Source organism: Apis mellifera, linkage group LG7 (assembly GCF_003254395.2).
Source record: "Apis mellifera strain DH4 linkage group LG7, Amel_HAv3.1, whole genome shotgun sequence".
Lineage (NCBI taxonomy): Eukaryota > Metazoa > Arthropoda > Insecta > Hymenoptera > Apidae > Apis > Apis mellifera.
This window is the reverse complement of record NC_037644.1, coordinates 142,052-155,335: the sequence shown is the minus strand read 5'-3', so window position 1 is coordinate 155,335 and position 13,284 is coordinate 142,052. Positions and strand designations below refer to the sequence as shown.

Below are 13,284 nucleotides of genomic sequence, written 5' to 3'. Positions count from 1 at the left end.
AAAAGAAAAGAATAAAGCAAATTTTCTCGTGTCCCTCCTAGAAGATCGGGAAATAAGAAGAGACATATCTAATTGCGCCAGTATTCCGGAATTGCTTTAAAGCATTAACTCGAACGTTGCAGAGAGGTATACAACCCCCTAAGATGGCTGCTCTCGGGCGTATCGACGTTTGGCGTTTGCAAGGTTTCTCAGAGGTAAGCTCATCGGAAATTGTAAGTCTTCCTTCCCCTGACATCGCCCCCGCCGCTTTTGCTGGCCCTTCAAAACAAAGAAACACACGTAATTAAATTTTTGTCCGGCACAAATTAATGTCCACGACACGGCACCACCACTGGACACAGCTGCATTAGAGCCAAAGAAAGTTTAATCCGAGATCCGACTTTTAATCGGGATACCGCCTATCCTATCCTCGCGTCTCTTCTTCATTCCTTTTCCTATTTTATCATTCATTTTCACTTTTATTTAAATAATCTTGCTACTTATGTATATACATTTCCATCTTCTTTCTCTTCTTTCTTCTTCTTATTTTAATCATATCTGTTTTTAAATTTTAATTCTTGTTTTTGTTAAAATTAATATTGCAAATAATCAGATTTATATCTTTGAAAAAAATTTTTAACAAGAGCAAAGATCAAGTATTAATATTAAGTATTATAACGATCGGCATTGATTATCTCTGTTATTTTCCACATGTGAATAAGAGAAATATTTTTGTATTGATTAAAAAGTGATATTGTATACAATATTGTTATTACATTTTAACATTAATCTAATTTTTTATATTTAATATTTTTTGTAATGCTAATTTTATTTTGTAACAAAATAATTTTTGTATTTTTTGATGCTCTTGTTTCTCAGAAACATTTTACAAATAATAAATAATAAAATAATATATTAATTATATTTATAATATTGTTATAACATTTTGAAAATATTTTTTTTATTGTAATTTATTAATAATTTTAGGTTAGATAAAAAAAAAGATAATAATGTTCTTTTTTTTTAAATTTATATAATAAATATTAATTATTATTAAAAAAGTTAAATATTAATCGTACTTAATTATATTAGCTATATATCAAATTTGTAAATCCTTTTGATTTTAATATTTTTTTTAATGTGTATAAACAAGTTATAACTTGAGTTATAACTACGAACATAATTATGATTTGATGTGGAGAAAATCATGTTTAAATTAATGTTAATTTAAAGGTATGAAAAAAGATAATAATATTCGTAGAGTTGAGTTAAATCATAATATTAGATATAATTGATTATATCAAATTAAATTAAATTAAATTATAAAATATAAAATTGATTTGATGAAGGAAAATAACATTGATTTAATTATGATATATGAATGAAATAGAAATATTAAAAAAAAAATATTCATCAGGATATGAATATTCAAATAATATTTATTCATGTTATTATTAAATAGCAATATTTGCTCATACAAAAATAGAATGTTTTTAAAAACCATAGTGAACCACTGTACAAGAATGATCTATTTACAATCACACATGTTTCTACATAAATTCACTAGAATAATACAAAATATTTGTCATTCAACTGATTCCAATCTTTGTGTCCTCTTTATGAATATCATGGAGTTCCTGTAAGAAGAAATAAAATATCGAAATATATTTTCTCGTTTCAACGTCGATTAATTTCATATTATTCATAAGTATTTATAGTTTCATAAGCAAGAAAAAACATGCAAGCATACGTACGTGTAATATCTGATAGTGCCCTCCTTTCACTTCATGTTGTTCAGTTTGTGTATAAGTTTGATTTATTAAATGTGTTGTATTTTCCTCGTCTAAAGGACCAAAAGTCCAACCACCTTCTCCATCGAAGCGTAATAATAATTTATGATATTTCGCAAGAGATGCCACCCGATGTGTGATAGTTAATAATGTTATGCCTTTCTTTTTAGCAGTTTCGTAAATCACTGCTTCTGCCTCAAGGCTTACAGCACTAGTGCATTCGTCTAATAGTGCATATTGTGGCGCGTGATAGAATAAACGCGTCATTGCAAGTCTTTGTTTTTCACCACCGGATAACGTGGAATCCCAATCGCCAAAAGCATCAAGTCCATCCGTTTCTCTTTCTGCAAGACTTCGTAAATCGACTTCTTCTAACAATTTAAGAAGTTCTTGATCGGAGCATTTTTTTGTTTGTGATTCTGAAGGATATATGATTTGGTCTCTCAAGCAACCAACGGTCATATAAGGTTTTTGAGGAATATAAAATAAAGCGGGTCTTTCTCGTTGAGCAAAATAACTTTCTGCTGGTCTTATCAAAGTGCCTCCATACACTGGCCATAAACCAGAAATTATACGAAACAGGGAACTTTTTCCACAACCATTGGGACCAGTAATTAATATATGATCTCCAGGTTTTATCTACAAAAGTAAAAAGATATTGTAATCTGACTTTTTTCTTTTTTTTAATTTAAAATTTCATTAATACATACATGAATAGTTAGTCTAGGTACTATGATTTCACAATTTGGTGTAACTATTGGTACATCTATTAAGCTTATACTGCCATCTGTACTCTCACGCATAATTCCTATTACAGATGTTTACATTATTTATCATTCAATAAGATATATTTAAAATATCAAAATATGTCCTTTATAATTGTAAATACCTTTTATTACCGGTGCACCATCCTTTAATTCAATTATATTCTCTAAAGCAAGATTAGTTGTACCATTTGACATTTTTGATGGACTACTAACAATATTTCTTCTGTATTTACATAATGCAGCATCTTTAAATACATCTAACATTTCACTAACTCTTGCTGCATATCCTGCTAAAGCTACTAATTCCTATAATAAATAAAATTAATTATAAACATATTATTTCTTAAACATTTTAATATAAATAATATAATATAATTATAAATTTTACTTTGTAAGATGACATAAGTCTTTCTACGGCATCTGCTCCAGAACTCAAAAGATTTTTAGAGGTTGTTAAATATCTAGTTCTTTCACTTACACCATCTATTCGAAAGAAATAAATTCATTAATATCATATATTACAAAATGAGATTTATAATTAGTGTGTACATACATACCATCACCATCAGCTTTTAAAGCTGTACTTCCCAATGTGACTGTAGTGTAAAGAAGAGGCATGGCAATAACTAAAAGTCCAGTGCCAGACCATACATATTTCATGAGTAATTGTTCCAACATGACATACCAAAATTTGAGGGCTAATACTCTTCTTAAATGTGAAACTAGAGATTTATAAGCAGTAGTCAAGTATCGATGCTCTGTATAGTGACCTCCATAAAATGCAATCTCTTCCGCATGAGCACTGATGCGTGCATGTGCTTCTCTCAATGTTCCACGTTTTGATGCTTCTTCAGCTACTAATTGGCCAAATTTAGGAGAAGCTAAACGTAGAATTTGTCCAGTTAAAGCAATTACTACGCATGATAATAATGGTCCTGCAAAAAAACATATAAAAATAAAATATAAATTATTAATGTGTTTCTTAATTAAGTTTCAAATTTATTATTCATGGATTTCATAATATGTTAATCAGACAATTACCATATATTCTTTTTGCTCCCATCTTGGAAGAGAATGAGATAAGTGCAATACACACTAGTGCACAGTCTAATAATGGTTTGGTTAAACTTGAATATAAATGTGCTACAGAACTAGCCAGTTCAGATAAATCATCTGTCAGTCTTTGTTCTGCACCTCCTAGTCTAGTGTCTAATGCAGCTACTCTATAGTAAGTCTGTTGACTTAAATACATTTTATAAGCATGCTCCACCAGGCGTCCTCTTTAAAAACAAAATAAAAACATGATACTTATTTATAAATTTTCGAAATTACACAAACTATAAATCAATATCGCGTTCATACAAATACCTAAAACTAAGAGCCAATCGACCTTCTAGGTATCGAATAGCCGAATTAACGAATGTCGCGGGAAAAGCAATAGCAAACCATCTCGCAAGCATCAAGGAAAATCCTCGAACATCCCGCAGCACGATTCTTTTCACAATTTGACCTTCCAAAGTGGCTACATAAATTGACAAAAACGTCCTAGCTAATAATGTTAGAGTGGCACAAGTCAATAATCCTGCTTCACGCGTTTGCCATCCGGGAACCATGATCTTCAGTAATGCGATCAGCTGTTTAATGAATTCTCGATCCAAACCCACGCTTGATTTCGTTGCCTTGCCAGTCGATTTATTAATTTTAATATGACTGACATCATTTTTACGCCGGTTTGATACTTGAACGATATTTTCAGTTTCTTTTTTTCTCTTTTGATACTGCTTTATACCAAACTTCACTAAAGGATAACCGATCTTGATGAGATAAAACGTAGTTGCAACTCCAACTATACCACGAATCAGCTGTTCTTGTCCGATGCCGTATTTGGTAGATGTCTTGTCGATTAATTTCGAAAACACCGACGACATCCTGCCAAAGACACGCTCTCATCAGAGCGTAGCGTAACGTAGAAAACTTGTTTAAACGTCGTTTAATCGAAACGTTTGTTTCGATATTGACTCGTTCGTCAATGACAATAGTTATTCATCGTGGTATTATTTGAGGCGGTTGCTTCCTCTTCTCGAACGTCTGCCAGCCAAGCGGCACGCGTTTATCGCTCTGATCGTTCTTTGTGTGCGCACGTCTCCATACGTGCGAAAGAAAAAAAGATACACACTCTCTCTAGCTCGTGACTACTCGATCCACGTAGACCGGCTACCAGCTGGCGACTGCTCGTTACGTCTCTCACAGTACGCCGCTCCGTTCTCTTTTGGACCCTCTCCGCGGTGCAGGCAGAACCGTGACTATTGGTTCGTTAGTGTCTATCGCTGAACTTGGATCCGAGCTTGAAGACTATACTCATTTGTTCTTCAAACCCGTTATTCTCGAATGTCGAAATGTACACGACTGATCTGTTATGTTAATTCTAAGCGAACTCTATTCTTTTTCATACGATACTTTGTAAATAGCGATAGCATGCGATAAAACATGGTAATTATCTTTAAGGTGGAGATAATGATCCTCGGTAGAAAATTCTTTACGAAGAAATTGACATTTTTATAGATGTTTATAGATAATCGAATATGTATATATTATAATTATTTATTTTCATATAAATAATTTATAAATTGATACGAGTTTATTTTGAATTATATTTTAGTTTAATATAATTTTAAATCGACGTTGGTTAAATATATTATTCTTTCAAATCATTTTCAAACTTATACTTTCCTTATGTTTGAGAAAGATATGAAATAATCATTATATTGATCATGAATCATGATTTTCAGTTTTATGTTGAAGTTTTTATTTGTCGAAACAAATTATAACAAAATTATCAATTTTATAAAATATTTTAGTATGTTATATATGATTAATTAATTGACAGCAAATATATCATATATCAATGTTGGAATTGTAATTTGTTTAAAATTTGAACACATATATATATATATATATATATATATATATATATATATATATATATACATATATACATTTGCGGATCATAGTGCCGCTACGTAACTGTATTTATTTTCCTTTCCTTTCCTCCCGAGATAAGACATATGTATATGTGTATGTCTTATACATATAAGAAACGTGTTATTAATCGTCCAACGATGCAATTTGCGTGTGTATTCATATACGTTTCAAGTTTCTTTGTCTTCTTTTTTTTTTAAATCTTTTATTATAGTTGTTTTTCTTCCTCTTTTGTTCGTTGTCTCTATTAATCACATTTTACATGGTTGAGGACGAAAAGTACTAGTTACGCGCTAATTCTTGGGACTTTTGATTGGTTGTTCAGCTTCTTGTTAATTCTTATTTTAGAAACAGATGTTGCACACGGTCTTATAGTGGCTGGTTGAAGAAACGAACATAGAAGTGAAGTATAGTAGACGCATGAATAGTCCGTGGAATGTATAGAATAAGATTGTTGCAATTTGTAACTGTAACGAGTCATGATGATTGACTATTGCTTAGTTCTAAATGGGAGAATTCATACTCTTTCGTGCTTCCGCTTTTCTTGTATTCGTACAGCATACAAGTTATGATGTAGTATTCAAACTATGGTGTAGTATATAAGCTATGGCTATGGTACAGATAAACGGACGTAGCGTACAATGACCTCAACATTCCGTGAATTGTCTTCGTCTTCTGAAAACTTCGTCTTACGAATATGGACCTTGAAATTCATTCTTGGATAATTAAGTTACTTACTCGATAATAAAAAGTGGTATATATATATATTTTTAAGAATATATTTATATATTTATATTATTATATTATATTACATTATCATTACAATGCCATTATAATACCATTATGATATCAATTATCTACAATGATCTTACAGACTTTTTTTTTATCTCTATCGTTAAGAATGTTTTTTATGGTTTGCTGAATCAACAGAATTATTAATAAGAAGATTAACTTATATATCATTTACATATGTAGATATTCTAAATGAAAAAACATATATTATAATTATTCTGGATAAAATTCTAAAATGATTATAAATGATTATTTTAGTATAAATTAAGAGAATTAAGAGAATATTCTTAAAAAAAAAAAAAAATGATAAAAATAATTATTTGTAATGACTTTTATTATATTTTATTAATTTTATAATAAAATATTTATATTGATTTTTGCAAAATTATTATTTATTATTATTAAATTATTTTATTTAAATATAAAATTTTTTTTATTATTTTTAAAATCTATTATTTTTGAGATATTTATTAAAATTAAGTGCATAAAAAACTATACAGGATGTTAAAATATTCATGAAATATTTTTGGAGAATCCATTTTTAAAGATGAAAATAAATATAAAAAGGTGCCATACAAAAATGTCAATTAAATTCGCCTTAGATGAAACGAAGCAAAAATTGAATGCATCAATAAAGATGATATCATTCTCTTTTCTCTTTTTATCTCATTTCATTTGCGTTTAACGCAAATTTTAAACAACTATTTATAAATTTAATAAATAAACCTTAATTGATATTTTTGTATATCAATTTTTTGACTTCTAAAATTGATTCTTTAAAAGTATCTTGCAAATATATTAAATAAAATAAATCTTGTATATAACATATAATATCAGTTAAAAGTTTTTTTTAATAATCAATTTTTATTCTTGTACTTTTGTATGAATGAAAATAAAAGACCATTTTTTATTAGAAATTTATCCAACTTAGGAATAAGTAATAATAATAAATTTCTTTTTGTATATTAATTACTTATTATTATTATTTATCCATCTATTTAGCCATTCAATTATTCACGATTATACATGTATAAAATCAAATTTAATGAAAAAGAAAAAAAAAAGATTTTCGATAACCAACTTTTCGATAACCATAATGTTATTTTTAAACATTTTTATTCTATAATAAATATGAAATGAAATATAGAGAATAACAAGGCCACTGCTCTGCTTTGATTCACGTTACGTGATGCTTCTTCGAAAAACATTATTTTTTGTGATTTTAAACTTTTGTAAAGGAAAAACAAAAGATATTGAAGACGAAAAAACACGCTTCAGATCGATGATACAATCGCTATAATTATTAGGACGTTTTTCTTCATTTTTTTTTTTTTTTACTGTTAATTAAGATAAGATTAAATGATAATGTAACAGAATAATTCCACATAATGTAAATATTTATTTATATTAGATAATGAATTTATAATATATTCAGAAATTCAAATTCAATAAATAAAAAATTATTAAAGAATTTATTTAAATAATCGCAAGTTATTGTAATATTACCTTTTAGAAATCCTTGTTTAATGTTATATACAATTTCTATTGTAATAAGAAAATCATTGAAATTTTTATATCTTACTTTTTTTTTGATTTATTATTATTATTATATATCAAAAAATATTTAAATATTTAAATTAATTTCCTAAAAATGATATATCATAACATAACATATCTTATAATGTACTTGGTTATATCTGTAAAATTAAAAATATCTGTTAAATTAAAAATCTATACTTGTTATAAATTGATAAATAATAAATGAATAATATCTATTTAAATGTGTATGATTTCTTTGTAATCGAAAATTAATTTAAGTTGTATATTTATAAACTAACCAAAAAAAAAATGTACGTATACATTTGATATATTTACTTACAAATACATTATTATGCGTAACATATTTGTGCAATATATTAATTTTTTTCATACCTCTCCTTTAATTAATTCTATTTACATTATCACATATTTCCGTTTAAATAATATTTAATTAGAATTAGGTTGATACTTATTCATTATGTTTATTCTAAAGAGATTTTCACCCATAAATTAGATCGAAAATATAGATCGAAAATTTCATCGATCAGTGCCATCTAGCGGATTGACAATGGAAGCTTCGACTTGTTAAGCGGAACACAGAACATGCAAGGAGGTATTTGAGGTGACGTCACGAAAAGGAAAGCAATATTATAAGAGAAGGATAGAGAAAACGTGCCACTATCTTTGATTATACGGTTCCTAATATTTTCTAATACGTTGAAAATTAATTAATTATAAATTTTCTAGTAAAAATTTTTATACTTTTAGATTCATATCTTGAAGTTCAAGTTTTCTACAAGTTTCTTCTATAAATTTGAACGATAAATTCTCTTCGATTAATTATTTATTAATTATTATCATAGAAAGTGTTTCAGTTACCGACAGTTCATATTCGTCAAATAATTCGAATAATCAATTTATTCATTAAAATTATAAAAAAATTATAAATAAAAGTCATACATTGAAGTAAAAGAGGAAATAATTTTTTAAATGGATATATTTATATTCAGAAATAAATCACATATTAATGAAAATGTAATAAAAAACATATTATGTGTATTATTTCTATTTGATATTATAATAATCACCTTGAAGTTGATTTTATCGTATAAGTTTAATAAAAAGCTCGTATAAATTTTAACGGGAAATTTTTTAATTAATTATTTATTATTTAATATTAATCATTATTGCATCAATTACAATGCGTCAAATTATAATGCGTTTTTTATTACATTTTCATTAATATTTGATTTATTTCTGAATATAAATATAATATGAATATAAATATAAATATAAATATGTGCATTTAAAAAATTATTTCCTCTTTTATTTTAATATATAACTTTTCTTTATATTTTTTATTTTAACGAATAAATTGATTATTCGAATTATTTGACGAATATGAACTGTCGGTAACTGAAACACTTTCTATGATAATAATTAATAAATAATTAATCAAAGAGAATTTATCGTTCAAATTTATACAAGAAACTTGTAGAAAACTTGAACTTCAAGATATGAATCTAAAAGTGTAGAAATTTTTACTAGAAAATTTATAATTAATTAATTTTTAATATATTAGAAAATATTAGGAACCGTATAACCAAAAATAGTGGCACGTTTTCTCTATCCTTCTCTTATAATATTGCTTTCCTTTTCGTGACGTCACCTCAAATACCTCCTTGCATGTTCTGTGTTCCGCTTAACAAGTCGAAGCTTCCATTGTCAATCCGCTAGATGGCACTGATCAATGAAATTTTCGATCTATATTTTCGATCTAATTTATGGGTGAAAATCTAATAATAATTTAGAATAAACGAAATGAATAAGTATCAATTTTAGAATTAAGTTGAATATTATTTATTTATAAACTATTAAATATTAAATATTATTTAAATGGGAATATGTGATAGTGTAAATAGAATTAATAAAGAAGAGATATTTTGAAAAAAATTAATATATTGGACATATAATAAATATATTACATATAATACATATAATAGTATATAATACATAATAATATATTTGTAAGTAAATAAATAATATCAAATATATATACAAGTAAGTATTGTTTTTTTTTGGTTAGTTTATAAACATACAATTAAAATTAATGTTTGATTAGACATTTATATAATAATTATTTATTTATCATTATTAAAAATTTATATTTCAAAGTGAGAAAAGATTCATAGATATATAAAAGATAATACAACGAGATGGATTAATTTATATTGATCATATTTAATTGTTGAAACTATAAACAAAACATAAATTGAAATTGAAAAAATTCTGGATTTTATATTTAAGGTACAATTTTGAAGGTATGCATAATATAATTTTAATTGTTAAAATATTTTATTTGAAAATATAACAAATTTTATAAAAAAATATTTTTTTCTATATTCTATTTTAATAATAAACATTTGTAAATATTGCTATATAATACAATTGAATAAAATTAAGATAATAATAATTTATAGTCGAAATATTTCGTCGATATAAATGTAATATATTAATTTTAATCAATAATCAAGAATAATAATTATTAGGTTAATAATAAAATAACTCTAAGTCCAAAAATTTCATCGATTTTATATTTCAAAAAATTCTATAGTAAATTTTTTCTTTTTAGATACCGGGAGAAAAAAAATAAAATGGAAATGATAAGAAACATTCTAATACTAATTTGATCTCGGAATGAAATGAATAAAATAATAAATAAATTGCATCAATAATATTCGTGTATATGTATATAGTAATTTTATAATTTTGTAAGTAACATGTAATTAGAAGAAACAAGAAATCTTTTTTAAAATATGCAGAACAGCAACTCTATTTTATAAATTTTTTATGTATATATGTATGTAACATATATATTTTTTATATATATATTTTGCTTAATTTCTGAAAATATGATAATTTATAAGAATACATTAATTTCTGTAATTTAAGAATACTAATTTCCATAGTTTAGATTAATCAAGTTATTTGTAAGAGATTTTAAAGTTATGTAAATCGATTGAAAAATGTTTTTTTTCTTTATTTGAAAATATAGCAGCATAAAGTGATAAATATAAAATATGTACTTTAAATTTAAAAAAAATATTTTTATATCGTACATATTATCCAATCATATTCTCCTAATAAAAAGGAGAATGATGACGCGGAAATTTTCCAAAAATTTTAAGATAAAAATTTTTGTTCAAATTTAAAATCTTGTAGAGTATTAAGAGAATATAATCTAAAAGACAATGATAAACTTTTTTAATATTTTCAAAAATAAAAATCTTTAACAAACATTTACATAACGGTATAATTATCGTTGAATAATAATAATAATAATTTGAAATATAAATAATAATATTATTTACTATTTATCATTTAATTGCTTTTTTGAGATATTTGAAAATGCATTTTTTTTTAATGTTTTTATTTTTAGATATATTTATTTTAATTAATTAATAATTAAGTAAAAATTAGTAAAATTAATAAAATTTTACTACTAAATATATAATTTTATTATATTTGTAAAATCATAGCATTTGAAGCAATCTAATAATAATCAATGTTTGAATTCTTTATATATGTAATGTTCAATTTGAACTATTGCTAATAGGAATTAATAATTTTAAGAGATAATCAATATCTAAAGAAAGTTGTTTGATTGGATGAAGAACTAGATATTAAATGTTACGAATTAAGATCATTATCGAAATTGTTTATCACAAGGATATAAGTCATTCATCAAATGGATTTTGAGAGAGATGGCTACGTCTCGATATCTCAAGATAGGACGAGAGAGAAAGCGGACTCCTTTCGGCTTTTACCAATCTCGTGGACGATGTTTTGCGTTTTGTGCAGAACAGAGAAAGTAAAAGTATCACTGCTACATGACACAGCAAGCTGGTTTCCTCCATCATTCGCTTTCATTCTCTTTGAATATTTACATTTAAAGTTTACGATGAAATGGACGAGCTATATCACGATAATTTTTTGATAAAATTTTTATTGTGATTTCACTCTAACATGATTAATTTCAAATATAAATATAATTAAAATTTAATATTTATTTAGAATCTATATATAATTAATATTAGTTAAAAGTTTTATTATTTATTTAATATGATAATTATATTTATATTATTATTTATAATTATATTATTATTTATTTAAAAATACATATTTTTATTCATAAATTTCTATTTCGTTAATAAATTTTAAATCTATTTTCATTATAATTAAAGAGAAGAGTTTCGAGAAGATTTTTTCTTTGTACGATTCAATTTTCATGATCATTATATAACCTTATGATTTTATCCTTGTTATTTATTTTTTTACTTGTTTTTTTTATCGGTTTGTTAACATTAAAATGTATATCTTTCTTATTAATGGATAAGATGATATAAGATGATATAATATTTTTTATATTTACTTATTATCTAGTATTACAAAAACAAATTAATGATACCTTTGTAACCAGAAAAAATTATATTATATAAAGACAAAAAATATTATATTTATATATATAATATTTAAGAATTATATATATATATATATATATATATATATATATATATATATATATATATAATATTATATTATATTTACATATATAATATTTAAGAATTTTCTTTTTTTAAATTTATTTTAATTAATAAAAAAAATATTTATTATTATAATTTTTTAAAAATATGTATTATTTTTTTATTTTTAAAAACAATATAAAACAAATATTGTTTTTTTGATTAGATTGTTTAGATTGATTAGATTGTTTCTATTTTTCATTCTGTTATCTGAAACATTTGTAATTAAACTTTCATAAAATAGTTTTTACACAAAGATGAAAAAAGTGCAGTCTTGTGAGGATCAGTCAGCAACGATACTTTTACTCTATTAGATACTTTTACTCTAAAGAATGAGATAAGAATGAGATAAAAAAGTCAATTTTATTATCATTTTTCAAAACTCATTTTTATTATAAAAATCAATTTTATCATATACATATATTCTTAATTACATTTGTAAATTTTTAAATATTAAAAAAATTACATTAATATTTAAAAGAATTTAATTAAATTATTATTATTATTATTATCTCAACATTTGTTAAAATGATAATGTTAAAAAATAAAATGATCAATTATTTCTTCTGTAAAATCGATTGAACATTGTTTCATTGTTTGTATACATTTTATTATAAAGTTTATTTTAAAAAAAAAGGGCAACATACTAAGAGAAAAAACAATATACATAAATAAAATTTTGAATTTTTTTTAATTTAATTTAATTAAATTAATTTATACATTTAATAGAATTATAAAAAATTATAAAATTATTGAATTGAATCATTGACTTTGTAATACAAAATATAAATTTCTTAAAAAAAATAAATATTCCATAAGAATTATTCTAGAATAATAAATAAAGAATAAAAAAAT

General features: G+C 24.3%; 1 protein-coding gene across 1 annotated transcript; it reads right to left on the bottom strand.

Moving 5' to 3' along the window:
* Positions 1-1,398: 1,398 nt before the first annotated feature.
* LOC411685 (ATP-binding cassette sub-family D member 1) lies at positions 1,399-4,969 on the bottom strand. The gene is made up of 8 exons (XM_395153.7): positions 3,905-4,969; positions 3,578-3,816; positions 3,094-3,471; positions 2,925-3,019; positions 2,659-2,842; positions 2,480-2,577; positions 1,734-2,408; positions 1,399-1,616 (listed from the first exon to the last, which is right to left on the bottom strand). The coding sequence occupies exons 1-8, from the start codon at positions 4,462-4,464 to the stop codon at positions 1,569-1,571; spliced, it is 2,277 nt and encodes a 758-aa protein (XP_395153.3). The 5' UTR covers positions 4,465-4,969; the 3' UTR covers positions 1,399-1,568.
* Positions 4,970-13,284: the final 8,315 nt, after the last annotated feature.